Source organism: Triticum urartu, chromosome 1A, assembly GCF_056163025.1.
Source record: "Triticum urartu cultivar PI428250 chromosome 1A, HENAU_Tu73, whole genome shotgun sequence".
In the NCBI taxonomy this organism is placed as follows: domain Eukaryota; kingdom Viridiplantae; phylum Streptophyta; class Magnoliopsida; order Poales; family Poaceae; genus Triticum; species Triticum urartu.
The window spans coordinates 10947818-10960048 of NC_141873.1; the positions used below are offsets into that span (position 1 = coordinate 10947818).

The 12231-nt window shown below is 44.9% G+C and overlaps 2 protein-coding genes across 2 annotated transcripts; one reads left to right on the forward strand and one right to left on the reverse strand.

Annotated features, from left to right (window-relative positions):
- Positions 1-522: 522 nt before the first annotated feature.
- LOC147988319 (uncharacterized) lies at positions 523-1056 on the forward strand. Its single transcript, XM_087538304.1, has one exon. The coding sequence runs from the start codon at positions 529-531 to the stop codon at positions 1054-1056; it is 528 nt and encodes a 175-aa protein (XP_087394430.1). The 5' UTR covers positions 523-528.
- Positions 1057-2131: 1075 nt separating this feature from the next.
- LOC125541008 (disease resistance protein RGA2) lies at positions 2132-8325 on the reverse strand. Its single transcript, XM_048704513.2, is given in 4 exon segments — positions 2132-2332; positions 2334-6666; positions 6779-7073; positions 8084-8325. Coding segments are annotated over 2 exon segments (4401 nt in total). The 5' UTR covers positions 6630-6666; positions 6779-7073; positions 8084-8325; the 3' UTR covers positions 2132-2227.
- Positions 8326-12231: the final 3906 nt, after the last annotated feature.

The window sequence follows — 12231 nt, forward strand, 5'->3', positions numbered from 1 at the left end:
AAAGTACTTTGATCTGAATCTTCAGTTTCTTCCTCATCTCGCCACCAAAACTTTCTTATCCAGCAATGCCGAAAAAGTTTTCCTTCTATCCGCGGACAGACATTTTGCCACCGCCACAGGGCAGTAGCAGAGGAAGCAGTGAGCATATCAGTAATAACTAACTTCTTTTCATTACTCAACCAGCAACTTTGCAAATTAACACCTGCTACTGTGACAGGCAAGCCAAACCACAGGAACAAATTAACACCTGCTGGCTGCTGCCCACGAGACCCCCTGAAATCAATCACAGCATGCACATACATCATATAACCCCACAAGTGTTTTGTTTCACACACGTGAGTATCCCAACACCTTGTACAAACCCCACAAGTGTCCTCATTTTGTTAATGTAGAATTCCATGCAGAGCTTACTTATCCATTAATTCATTCTACTTTAACATGCATGAGACTTCTATTTGTTTGAACATCCTTCATTTTTCTACTAATCCTAGCTTTCCTTGTGATGGTATTTCAGGATTGCTGTCTGCCATGGGTGACTACACAATCCGGATAAGCACCAGCTTGATCGATCAGCTCGCGCGCGATGACGAGAAGCAGGTGAAGAGGAGGACCAGGAAACCCAAGCCTAGGAAGGTCGTGGAGCAACCAAAGGAGCCTCGGGACAATGGCAGGGAACTTCCAACTGAACCCAAGAGCAGCCCTGCTCCTGTTTTGCCTTTTCCACCACCCATGTACCTACCAGTGACCCCCGCCGGCGATCCAGGAGGTGGAAGCCACATACGCGCCGCGGAGAGCGAGAAGGTGCTGGAGAAGCTGCAGAAGAAGGAGGCGACGATGCGCGAGGAGCTCACCAAGAGAGCCAAGGAGCTGCATGACAAGGAGTTCAAGCTGCCCTACCAGAACCCCTCTCCGTGCACCGACGAGAGAGCGGGTTGTGCCGAGTGCTACAGGAGCAACGTGCAGGACCCGCTCAAGTGTGCCGAGGCGGTCAAGAGGTTCGAGGCGTGTGTTCGCATGGCGAGGCGGGGCAGTGGCGCCATGGGAGCTGCTCAGTAGGCAGTAGCGCTGGGGGAGGGGCATGCAGGGGGTCGGAGCGAGGTGTCGTACACACGATTTTGCTTCTGTCGGGATTGATTGATTGAATAACCTGTCAGGATTTTTGGTGAGACCTGAAACACCGTCAGTTGTAGATTAATTCTGGTAACGGATTGCTACTGGTGTTGGCAACAAGAGGCCATGAGTGTTACTTGCATACATATTACAAAATGAAACGTGATTTTGCAGGGTTCAAAATCAATGTCTACTGCATACATTGTGCTGCGAAATTTGCAGGGTTCCTTGGATTTTAGCTCGTTTGTTTGGGATGAGTTTGAATAACCATTGTATGTTGATTCCTCCGTCTCGCATACATTGCGCTGCACTGCAAAATGAAATATGAATCGTGGGTGCAAATTAATGTGATTTAGCTTCAGCTGCAACATGTTTTTTGTAGCATAAAAGAAACCACCTGCTGCTGCTGCTTTGCTGGTTATTGGTAAGTCTGAGTGGTTGTTTAAAAAATTTGTAACCTTACATACCGCCCCGTTCCTAAATATAAGTCTTTTTAGCGGTTCCAATATGGACTATATACGGAGAAAAATAAGCGAATTTACACTCTAAAATACATCCATATTCATCCATATGTGGTCCATATTGACAAAAAAAATCATCTTGGTATACTCCCCAGTCTTTTGGTGGGCAAAAGATGGTTTGGAAGCTATTCAGATACAACAACACTGGGCTACATGACAGGAATGGTGTACACACCCAAAGGGCCAGCAGGCAGCAGCAAACCAGATCAAGATGAGATGGGCTCGGCCTAGGATGTTGATTCAGAGATGCTCGACTTGACGCCAGGCAGTAGTCGACCTACACCGCAGGCCCCGACTGCGGGCACGGTTCAGTTGTAGAAGCAATACAAGAAAATCAGGGATTAGGCCTATCATCATCCAAGAAAAGCCACAGTTGAAAAACTTTATTGAACAAGTTAAAGGCTAGTGTCTTCTCAGTTAACTAATGAACAAAGCAAAACAGATAGATACGATAGATAGCACACAGACACACATGTGACAATATTATCCTAACTTCTACTGAACCGAGGAGATTCGTTTGATTTGCATTACAAATATCTGAACTAGGTAGAGGCCAAAGCTCAACAAAGCCGATTGACCTGCCCTTTCTGCCTTGTTTACTCCTGCATGGACTGCCGGAGTTCCTTGGCTTCTCGACTGGCCTGCCTCCGCTCTTGAACCAGCCTTGGTATTTCATTCCATGTCTTCGGTTTAAACGCTCTTACTGCACATATCACAAATGACGTCAGAACAATAAAATAATGGAGAACAGACGTGCTGGCGTGGTAGATTTAATGGAATGGATGACTGCATCTGTTTGTTAAATGTGGCAAAGATAGAAGGACGTGCAGCAAGCATACCTTTATAGCAGGCATCTAGATTTTTGCCCTCAATGCTGCCCAGTTGCTGCTGCACGCATCTAGGGAGCTTCTTTATAGCAGGGCAGGCTCTAATTTGAAGATAGTAGAGAGACCTGTATACTTGCGGCTCATTCGGCAGGGATGCCAGGGTACTGCATCTTTCAAGCCAAAGGGATTCCAGCGATGGGGGGTGCTCTCCCGACAGACACTCCAGCGATGTCAGCCCACTGTTGCCAATAATGCACAGTTCCTTGAGGGGTGCAGGCAGACGGAGAGGCCCACCCAACATGCCAGCACAGTGCAGTATTTCTAGAGATTCGAGATGGGGAGGAAGTAAATGCTCTCTTGCAGTTGCTGCTGGTGGCTGTGGCATGATAGGACTTCTGCTTCTGGAGGTAGTGGCTTCTGGTTTCTGGAGCCCACCCAGCTGGCATGATAGGACTTGAATACTACTGCAGTCAAAAATAAGTATGGTCTTTAAGGATGGAGGCAGATATAGAACCGCTGGTAAGCTTTCACATCCAACTAAACATAGATATTCTAGGCATGGACAAAAGTGATTCATGGGTGAGGATGGCAACTCTGATACAGCTGTAGGCACGTCTGCCTCACTGCTAGAAGATACTTGGACTAACTCTGCCATGCCCTGCTGCTTGCCGAATATGGACTCAAGCTTAATGCACCCATAAATATTCATTTTCTTGAGAGATGCCGGGACGTTGAACATCTCTACTAAACTTGGGCATCTTTCTAAGCAAAGAGACTCCAGACCTCTCAGGTGTTCACTCCTTTCGGATGCCAATGGCTCAAGAGGAGCTTGTGCATATCCAGTCAGATTTTCGCAGTTTCTAATCACTAATCTCCTCAAGGATACCAAGCTTTGGAACACATTCTCTGGCCAGTGAACGAGCACATCGCATCTACCAATTTCCAACTTTTCAAGGTGTACAAAATAGTCCCACGGCTCTAGTGCACCTGGTCCAAAGAATGAGTTGCAGCATCTTAGCACCATAACTGTAAGAGGGGATTTCTGGTTCCATTTCTCTTTGCTGTCCACAGGTACAATTGAAGTGCATTCAGCCTCTGATGTTGTTTCTCTGTGTTCTAGCCTCAGTGTCAGATTGGTCAATGAAGATAAATACCTGTCTACAAAATGGAACACCTCTTGCTTGCCATCTTCAATTACTAGTACACTGAGTTTTGGTGCTTCGGGTAAATCTACTAGCTTTGGGCATTTCTGAACTGATAGTGTCTCAAGCTGAGGAAACAATATCGGTTCTCCTTCGACAGCAGCATCCCATTTCTGAAAACTCCCCAAGTCTTCCAATCCAAGTACCTTTAGAGCAGGAAATGCTGACTGTACCAACCTATAACCTCCACTACAACTTTCATGAACCAGTGGTGCTTCACGCAATGGTACCAGCTTTCCACAATACCAAATAAACAAGTTCTCAAGCAGAGAAAATGGTGTGCATACCAGTCTATTACCTCCACGACTTGGTTCTCCAAGCAATGGTGCTTCAGGTAATGCTATCAGCTTTCCACAATGCCGAATAAACAACGTCTCAAGCAGAGGAAATATTATCTGTTCTTCGTGTCTCTCATTTATTTCCCACCATCTCTCAAAATCCAATAAATGCTCTAGTGTAAGCACCTTCAGTTTTGGAAACGTGAAGGATGTACCACAACTGAACAAAACCTGCAATCTTTCACAGCGAGAAAGATGGATCTCAACCATGTTTTGCAACATACCCATACACTTCCCTCCATATTTATATATCTTCAGAACCTGCAGCCCACCATGAGGTTCGAACTTGTCGAGCACCTTGCTGTCGCCAACCTCGGTCCATCTTAATGTCAGTTCACGGAGATCCTTCTTGTTTCCAAGATTCGCCACTTTTGCCTCTGCTTTTTTAACATTCTCTACCCGGCGTAGCTCTAGCTGATCACCAAGGTTTAAATGCTGCAGCTCTAGCTGACCACCAAGGTTTGCCACTTCTGCTTCTGCTTTTTCAACATTCTCTACCTGGCATAGCTCTAGCCGACCACCAATGTTTAGACCATGCAGCTCTCCAACATCAGCGCAATCAGGGCCAGGAACTCCTGCTACAAAAACTGTGAGTGTCTGCAGCTTAGTGAGATTTTCAAGTCCTGGAGGCATGCTCTTCAAGTTCCGACATCCATGAGTGTAGAGGTGGCAGAGGGAAGTCATATACTTCATTTGCCTTGGAAGTCGTTCAAGATAACGACAGTTGGAAAGGTCCAACACTTGCAGGTTATATAGAATACTTATATCCTCAGGAAGTGCTTCGATATGACTGTTTGAGAGATCAAGGTACCTCAGGTGATGCAAATACTTTGGTTTGAGTAGAAATGATTCTGTTCCCAGACAGAGCTTCAAGGCATGCAAAGAGCTATATTTTGATAGATGCTTCAATGAGCTTCGAATAGGACTATCGCATATCAGTGTTTGAATGGCAGGGGATTTTTTCTCCAGAGCATCATTCAAAATACCTTGTGTTTCTTCACATGATAAGAACAAATGCCGAGCAGTATCTGACAGCCACTCGATTTGACTTGGTTCCTTAATTGCAACGACACATTCCTTTCCCATAACAGACATTGCAATATCATGCATAAGATCATGAATTTTACATGTTCTGTAATAATACCCGCTAGAGTCCTTACTTTCCTCTAGGTCCAGAAAGAATGACCTTGAGACCAGCTCATTGAAAATATGTTTTCCAAAGGTTTCAAGACTATCTTCCTCCTGTTCTGGGATAAAGCCATTTGCGATCCATAGTTGGATAAGCTTCTCCACATTAATCTTGTAATCCTTGGGGAATATGGCACAGAAAGCAAAGCACTGCTTCATGTGTGCTGGCAAATCGTTGTAGCTAAGCTTGAGTATTGGCAAAATTCCAGTTTCCTCAGTGCAAATACTGCTTCTAGATGATACAGCCTTCCATTCTTCCACGCTGGTCTTGGTACGAAGTACAGATCCCAGTGCAGTTGCAGCTAGAGGAGAGCCACGGCATCTCTCCACAATCTCACCAACCATCTTGAGTAGCTTGGGTGGCTTTTTATTCTCTGAACTAAATGCTCTGTCTAAAATAATTTCCTTTATGAAGTTATCCTTCAAAGCATTGAGATTGTAGGTTCTATCTATGCCCATAATTCCAGCAACTTGTTTATCACGGGTTGTTGTCAACACTGCACTACCTATGCCACCATGCTGAAGACAGACCTTCAGCCTTTCCCACTTATGGACCTCTCTGTTCCAGACATCATCCAATACAAGGAGATACCTCTGCCCGCTGACCAGTTTTTGAAGTCTATCCAGTGCTGGTTTGTCTGTGTCATCATTTTTCTTGGGGGATGCTTCAACTATACTCTTAGCCACCGAATTCACATCGAAGATATCAGAGACGCAGACCCAGAGCTTCAACGGAAAATGCTTCTGAATTTCAGATTCATTGTATATGAGTTGCGCTAATGTGGTCTTGCCAAGGCCCCCCATTCCAACAATGGGAACCACTGCGAGATCTGCATTGCTAGCTTCACCAAGTAGTATGTCAACAATATTATTCTTATCTTCATGTCTGGATCTGCTGGCAATTTCTTGCGGGTCGATGATGACATAATCTGTCTGTCTCCACTCCTTGGACACTGGTGTCTGCCTCAACTGATTGGACACCAACAATGTTTGCCTCAACCCAAAGTCATGCATCTCTGCAATGAGAACATTGATATCCTCCAGAATCCTGGAAAGCTTGCTACCCATTCTGTGACGGAACATAACACGGTTGTGGGTAGGGAACAGTTTTATCACATCAAATCCAAGCTTTTTGTAGTGTCCATTCTTCCTGGCTTCACGGCGAAGTGCTTCATATTTGAATTCATCAAAGACTTCATTTGCCTCATAGGCTACTTTCTTGAGCTCCTGGAGCCAGGCTTTCGCCCCTTCTCTGTTGGCCGTCGCCTGCTCCTCGGCGTCAGTGATGACGTCCAGGATGATAGGAAGTCTGCGTTTCAGAATCATGTGCTGCTTCTCCATTCCCTCCATTACATTGTACTGGTCGAGGAGATAGTTGGACGCCTTGTCCCTGAGCATGGCAACCAGTGGCCGGAGCGCCATGGTGACCACCAGCTCCACCATTGGAACTCTCGGAAGAAACTCCTCCAACACAGATGCACTGCAGAAATTAATGAAGAAGAGAATGGTGTGAGAAAGACGTTTATAAGTAGAGCTTGGGATCTGTTCTTGAACAAATTACAAGTCAAAATCTAATTTGCAGCCATAGTTACCTTCACGAGCTCCCCCCTGATTAGCACCCAGGACCAGCAATGCAGCAGCAGCAGCAGCAGCGAGGAAGACGTGGTCCTCACAGGCACGTCGGCGCCAGCTCCAGCATTGTATCGGCGGTAGCAGAAGCAGCAGCAGATTCAGAGCCTTGTCGGTGCCGGCGACGTGGCGCAGAAGCAGGAGGCGACTCCGGTGAAGTTATGGTGGCTGGCGCTGAACGGATGTGTGAGCGGGGCTGTAGGCAGGCTCTAGTCCGGAGTTTGGAGACTTTTGTTAGATCTTGAAGCTTTTGGATGCCTGAGTTGAGAAGAGAAATGTTGTGAGCGGGACGAGCATAGTGCTTGAGCTCTCCAATATACAATGGTCGTATGTAGCCTGAGATCTGTTCTCGATCAAATCACAGCAAAAATATTTAATTTTGCCATTAGCGATGCAGGCTTTAAAAACGCCCACTTGCAGGCATTTGAGACAGCGTGCACTGCCATTACAAAACGCCGATTTGCAGGCACGTCTGGTGCATCACATGAGTAGTGACCCAATACAAGGGAAAAAAAAGTGATTCGTTTCTCATTTTCGTCAGTCATGACACGGGGTTCACGGCCTTGACATTTACAAGCGTGCTACCAATGCCTTGCCATCAGCATCAGTACCCAGTTGGTGGCACTTATTCACAAGTTGTGCTGTGAATCCATTGCATCAACGTTCCATCCACTTGGGTTCAACATATTTGCAATTGAATCTAACGCCCCAATTCTCTTTTCTTCCACTCTAAAATGTACTGAAATACATTTTAGCCGGATGTTTACGGTATACAATGGTCATATACAGCCCCAGATCTGCTCTCGGGCCAATCGCAAAAAGAATATTTAACCTGGCCACCGGCGACAGCCGTCCGAGACGGCGTGCAGTGCCATTACAAAACGTCCACTTGCAGGCAGGCAGGCAGGCAGGCAGGCGGGAGGATAATTTTGTTTCAGATACTACTAGGTTGGATGCATATCACGTGGGCAGTCACATGCTTGTCACCCAGGACTAGGAGGAAGAAAAGTGTTTAATTTTTCAGTTTCGTCAGTGATGGCATTTGTCTCACATAGTTGCAAGTCGATCCCATCCCACCTACTGTATTTGCAAGCTGTGCTGCCTGCAAATGTAAATGTAAATCTACTGAACCATTTGCAAGTTTCGTTTTGAGCTACGAACCAATTAGACTAGCTAGAAAGAGCAGCAAAAGCTAATACAAATTGTAACAGAGGATGCAGAAACAGATTTGAGCAGAGCGGCAGCAAGTGAAGGGGAAGGGTACCTACATATTTGAACAGAGCAGGCCGGGAAGGGGTCTTGGAGGCCTGCTGACGACGGAGGTCGCCGCCGCCATGGACGGAAGGAGGGACGGACGGACGGACGGACGGCGAGCAGTGGTGGTGGTGAGGTGGGAGACTCGCGGCGCTACTGCCAGCACGAGGCGGTCGGGGCGGCCGGTCTTGGAGGGAGGAAGGGCGGCCGGCCAGCCTCGGTGGCATCGGCGGCGAAGAGGACATGCACACCGGCACAGTGTGGGTGGGCTGGGCTGGGCTTATGATTCGGGGGCCTCAGCAAAAAATAGAGCCCCGTGACACCTATTGTGATGGGCTTAGGACTAGGGGTCCTCAGCAAATTCTAAACTGACGAAAGTTATTTAGACCGGTGAATAGTGGTGACCGTTCATCAGGCTGTGCCACGACAACCCCCTTTGCTCCTCTCATTGGCGGTTCGCCGAGGTCGAAAGCAACCCTAGAGTCCATCGTGCTGCTGCAAAGGAAGGGATGTCGGCCAGCGACATCATTCTCTACTTGGATGCCCTTCCCACGTCCAAGGGACTTGACTCCAGTGGTTCCACCGACCAACCCCTTCTTGTGGGGTTAAACTTCCGTTTCAACCTGTTTTCACTATATGTTGGTCTTTTTTGGGCCCTATCTTTAGGGCCCGCCACCAAACTTGGTGTTCTTCCTCGTCCTCTTTGTACACTTGTGCGAACTTTCATTGGAAACAATTTAGATCTAGATTTATAACAATATTATTATGAACTCAAGGTCAACACTAATAAAAACACATGGTTGGTTAAGTTCCTTGCTCTTTTTGGTTCTTCGTGTGCTCTGGAAGGGCAACGATTACACCAAGATCACGACAAGTGACTCTTGCAATATTTTCGCTCGGGCTCGACCACTTCGTGTTTCTTTGCGACTCGCGTGGCATACGACCCGACATTTTTCAATGCCAAGCTCACCATGTCTTGCAAATGGGTGCACTCCCCGATGAGCACAACTCCATCACTTAGATGGGGGACGCTATCAAGGTGCTAAGGAGGGAAGAGCCGACGGTTTTGTTTTGGGCGACTCCGTTTACCGGTGCCTTGACTTGCTCAAGGAGCGGGCCGAGTTGATATGGGTGCACAAGGTGGGCCATGACAATGAGTATATCATTTTGTCGCTTCCTCTTTCTTTCTTTTTTTTGCATGGTGTCGCTTCCTTTCTTAGACCGGTGCCCCTCCTTACAAAAATTATGTATCCGGTGCTTAGGTGCCAAATGGTAGTGTTTTTGTACAAAGCACACACTGGAGCAAGTGAGTGAAGTAAACGGGCTGGCCCAAAAACAACCCTCTTGTGGAAACATGTTTTTGAAAGTTTCTAGAAGCTTTATGTCAGGTTTTTCTTGTTCAATGTTTTTCGAATTTTTCTTTATTTTAATTTTTTTCATCATTTAAAAAAATCATGAACATTTTTAACCTTTTACAATTCATGTAAAATTTACAAAATTTTGAAAAAAAATCAAATACGTAAAAAATTTAGATCCATGATTTTTTTCAAAATATGCCACAAAATTTCAAGTTCATGAGAATTTTTTAAATCTACAAACATTTTCCAAATTTGTGAACAAATTCATAATCCTTTTAAAATTCGTAAACTCTTTTGAGTGTAACAAAAATTAATCTATAATGTAAAAAAATCTATAAAAAATCAGAATTTATGTTCTTCATGAACCTTTAGCTACTGGTTCTTTTTACTGGCCAACGAGGAAGCAATATAACAGCGAACGAGCTAGCAAGAGAAGCAGCCGAGGGGAGCATGCATGCTATTGAGCCATGACGATGAATAAGACATTTTGTCGCTTCATTTCCTTGACCAATGTCCCATTACGTACCGGTGCTTAAGGTGCCAGATGGTAGTATTTTTCTGCATAGCACACTGGAGCGAGTGAGTGATGTAAACGGGCTGGCCCAATACCACCTTCATGTGGAAACATGTTTTTGAAAGTTTCTACAAACTTTATGTCTGGTTTTTCCGGTTCAATGTTTTTATTTTCGATTTTTATTCTTTCTTTTACTTTTTTCATCATCGTTTAGAAAATAATGAAATTTTTTATCCTTTCGTAATTCATGCAAAATTTTAAAATTTGTGATCATTTTTAAATATTTTGAACATTTTTCAAATCCATAAACATTTTCAAAATATGCCACAATTTTCCAAGTTCATTAGCATTTTATAAATCTACAAACATGTTTGCTTTCGCGAGAGGCACATCCGAGCCTTTCCGAAAAGGAATAAAACATGTTCTTTTGCTTCCACGAGAGGCACATGTTTGCTTTCGCGAGAGGCACAGCCGAGCCTTTCCGAAAAGGAATAAAACATGTTTTTTTCTTCCACGAGAGGCACATGTTTGCTTCTTGTGAAGGCACAGGTTTGCTTCCGCGAGAGACACAGTTGTTCCTCTCGAAAAAAACGTGTTTCTTTGCTTCCACGAGAGGCACATGTTTGCTTTCGCGAGAGACACAGCCGAGCCTTTTCGAAAAGGAATAAAACATGTTTTTTTTCTTCCACGAGAGGCACATGTTTGCTTCTTGTGGAGGCACAGGTTTGCTTCCGCGAGAGACATAATTGTTCCTCTCGAAAAAAACGTGTTTCTTTGCTTCCACGAGAGGCACAGATTTGCTTCTGTGAATTGTGCCTCTCGAAAAGGAAAACCGAACACATTTTCTTTTTTTTTCTGTCTTCTACGATTGTGCCTCTCGAAAAGGAAAAATGAACACATTTTCTTTTTTTCTATCTTCCACGATTGTGCCTCTCAAAAAGGAAAAAAGAACGCGTTTTCTTTTTTTTCTCGTCCACGATAGGCTTAGGTTTGCTTCCGCAAGAGGCGCACCTGTGCCTCTTGGAAAGGAAAAAAACGTGTTTTTCTTCCACGAGAGGCACATGTTTTCTTCCGCGAGGGAAAAGGGGGGAAAGTGAAAAAAAATGTGTTTTCGGTTACATTTTTTTCCGGGCTTTTTCCATAAAAAGTTCGTCAAAACCTATTACCATGGGATCTAGTTTCAAAGATCTCGATGTGGGGAATCCAATGATGAAAACCGTTCGAGATTTAGATGCACGATTCAAGAGATAAAATGTTTTGAAAAACGAATCTATGAAAAAAAATAAAAGCTCTTAGGTTGCCACTTGTCATCCTTTGAGGAGGTTGGAGTGACCTTTGATTGGGTACCCTTAACTAGTTTTTTTAGTGGTACCCCTTAACTAATGATTTCGATGTAACGGAGCCCTCACTGCTATCGCCACATATGATTTTTGTGAGCTGAGGATTCGCTTTGGTTATCTCTGGACAGAGCAAAATAGTAATTTTCTTCTCTAACCGAAAGTAGTAGAGAAAATGTTGATTTTTTTTTGAGACAATGAGAAAATGTTGATGAGTCCCTCTATATAGATAGGCTGATACTAAACTGGGCTAATTGAATGTTGAGGCCCATGTGCACAAATTTGCCCTCTACTGTTCCTCCACGGTCGCCCATGGCGGGTCCCTTCTTTCCCATGCCGTGTCATGCTCCATGGCGGTAGCACGCTTCGTCGGCGTCCAACCCCGGCTATCCGCCCCTGGCGTCCTCCTCCATGCCCTTGGTGCTGTTTGTTCATTCATAGTTTCCTCTCAGCAAAGTAGCGTATACACTTTATTCTTCTCCTTCTGCATTAGCATTCTCGGCTGCCCCGTGAGATCAATGAACAAAAACAGTGAAGATCAAGAGCCCAAGATTATGAGCAATCTCCATCTTCTCTACTAGATTTCGGTTGCCGATGTTTCTATCAAGTACGATAAGGCAAGATTTATTTACCAGTTCTGATGCATGTTTTATGTGCCAATTTTTGTGTTTAGAAGGAAATCACAACTTTCCCTTAATCCAAAAGGATTGACGATATTTTCGTGGCTAGGAGCATCGCTCAAACATACGGCCAACGAAAGCCCAGGTATTCGCATCCGCATAACTACCAGGTAACTGTCCAGACCTTCCATCTATTTGAGATGTACCATCTCTGTATACATGTCAAGCTATATAACTTAAGATGTCCCCCTTATTGCACTACAAAGTGTCTATGAGTTAAAGTGCATGATTTCCATACACACATCTTTGGAGCACTTGTTGCTATGCAGATTG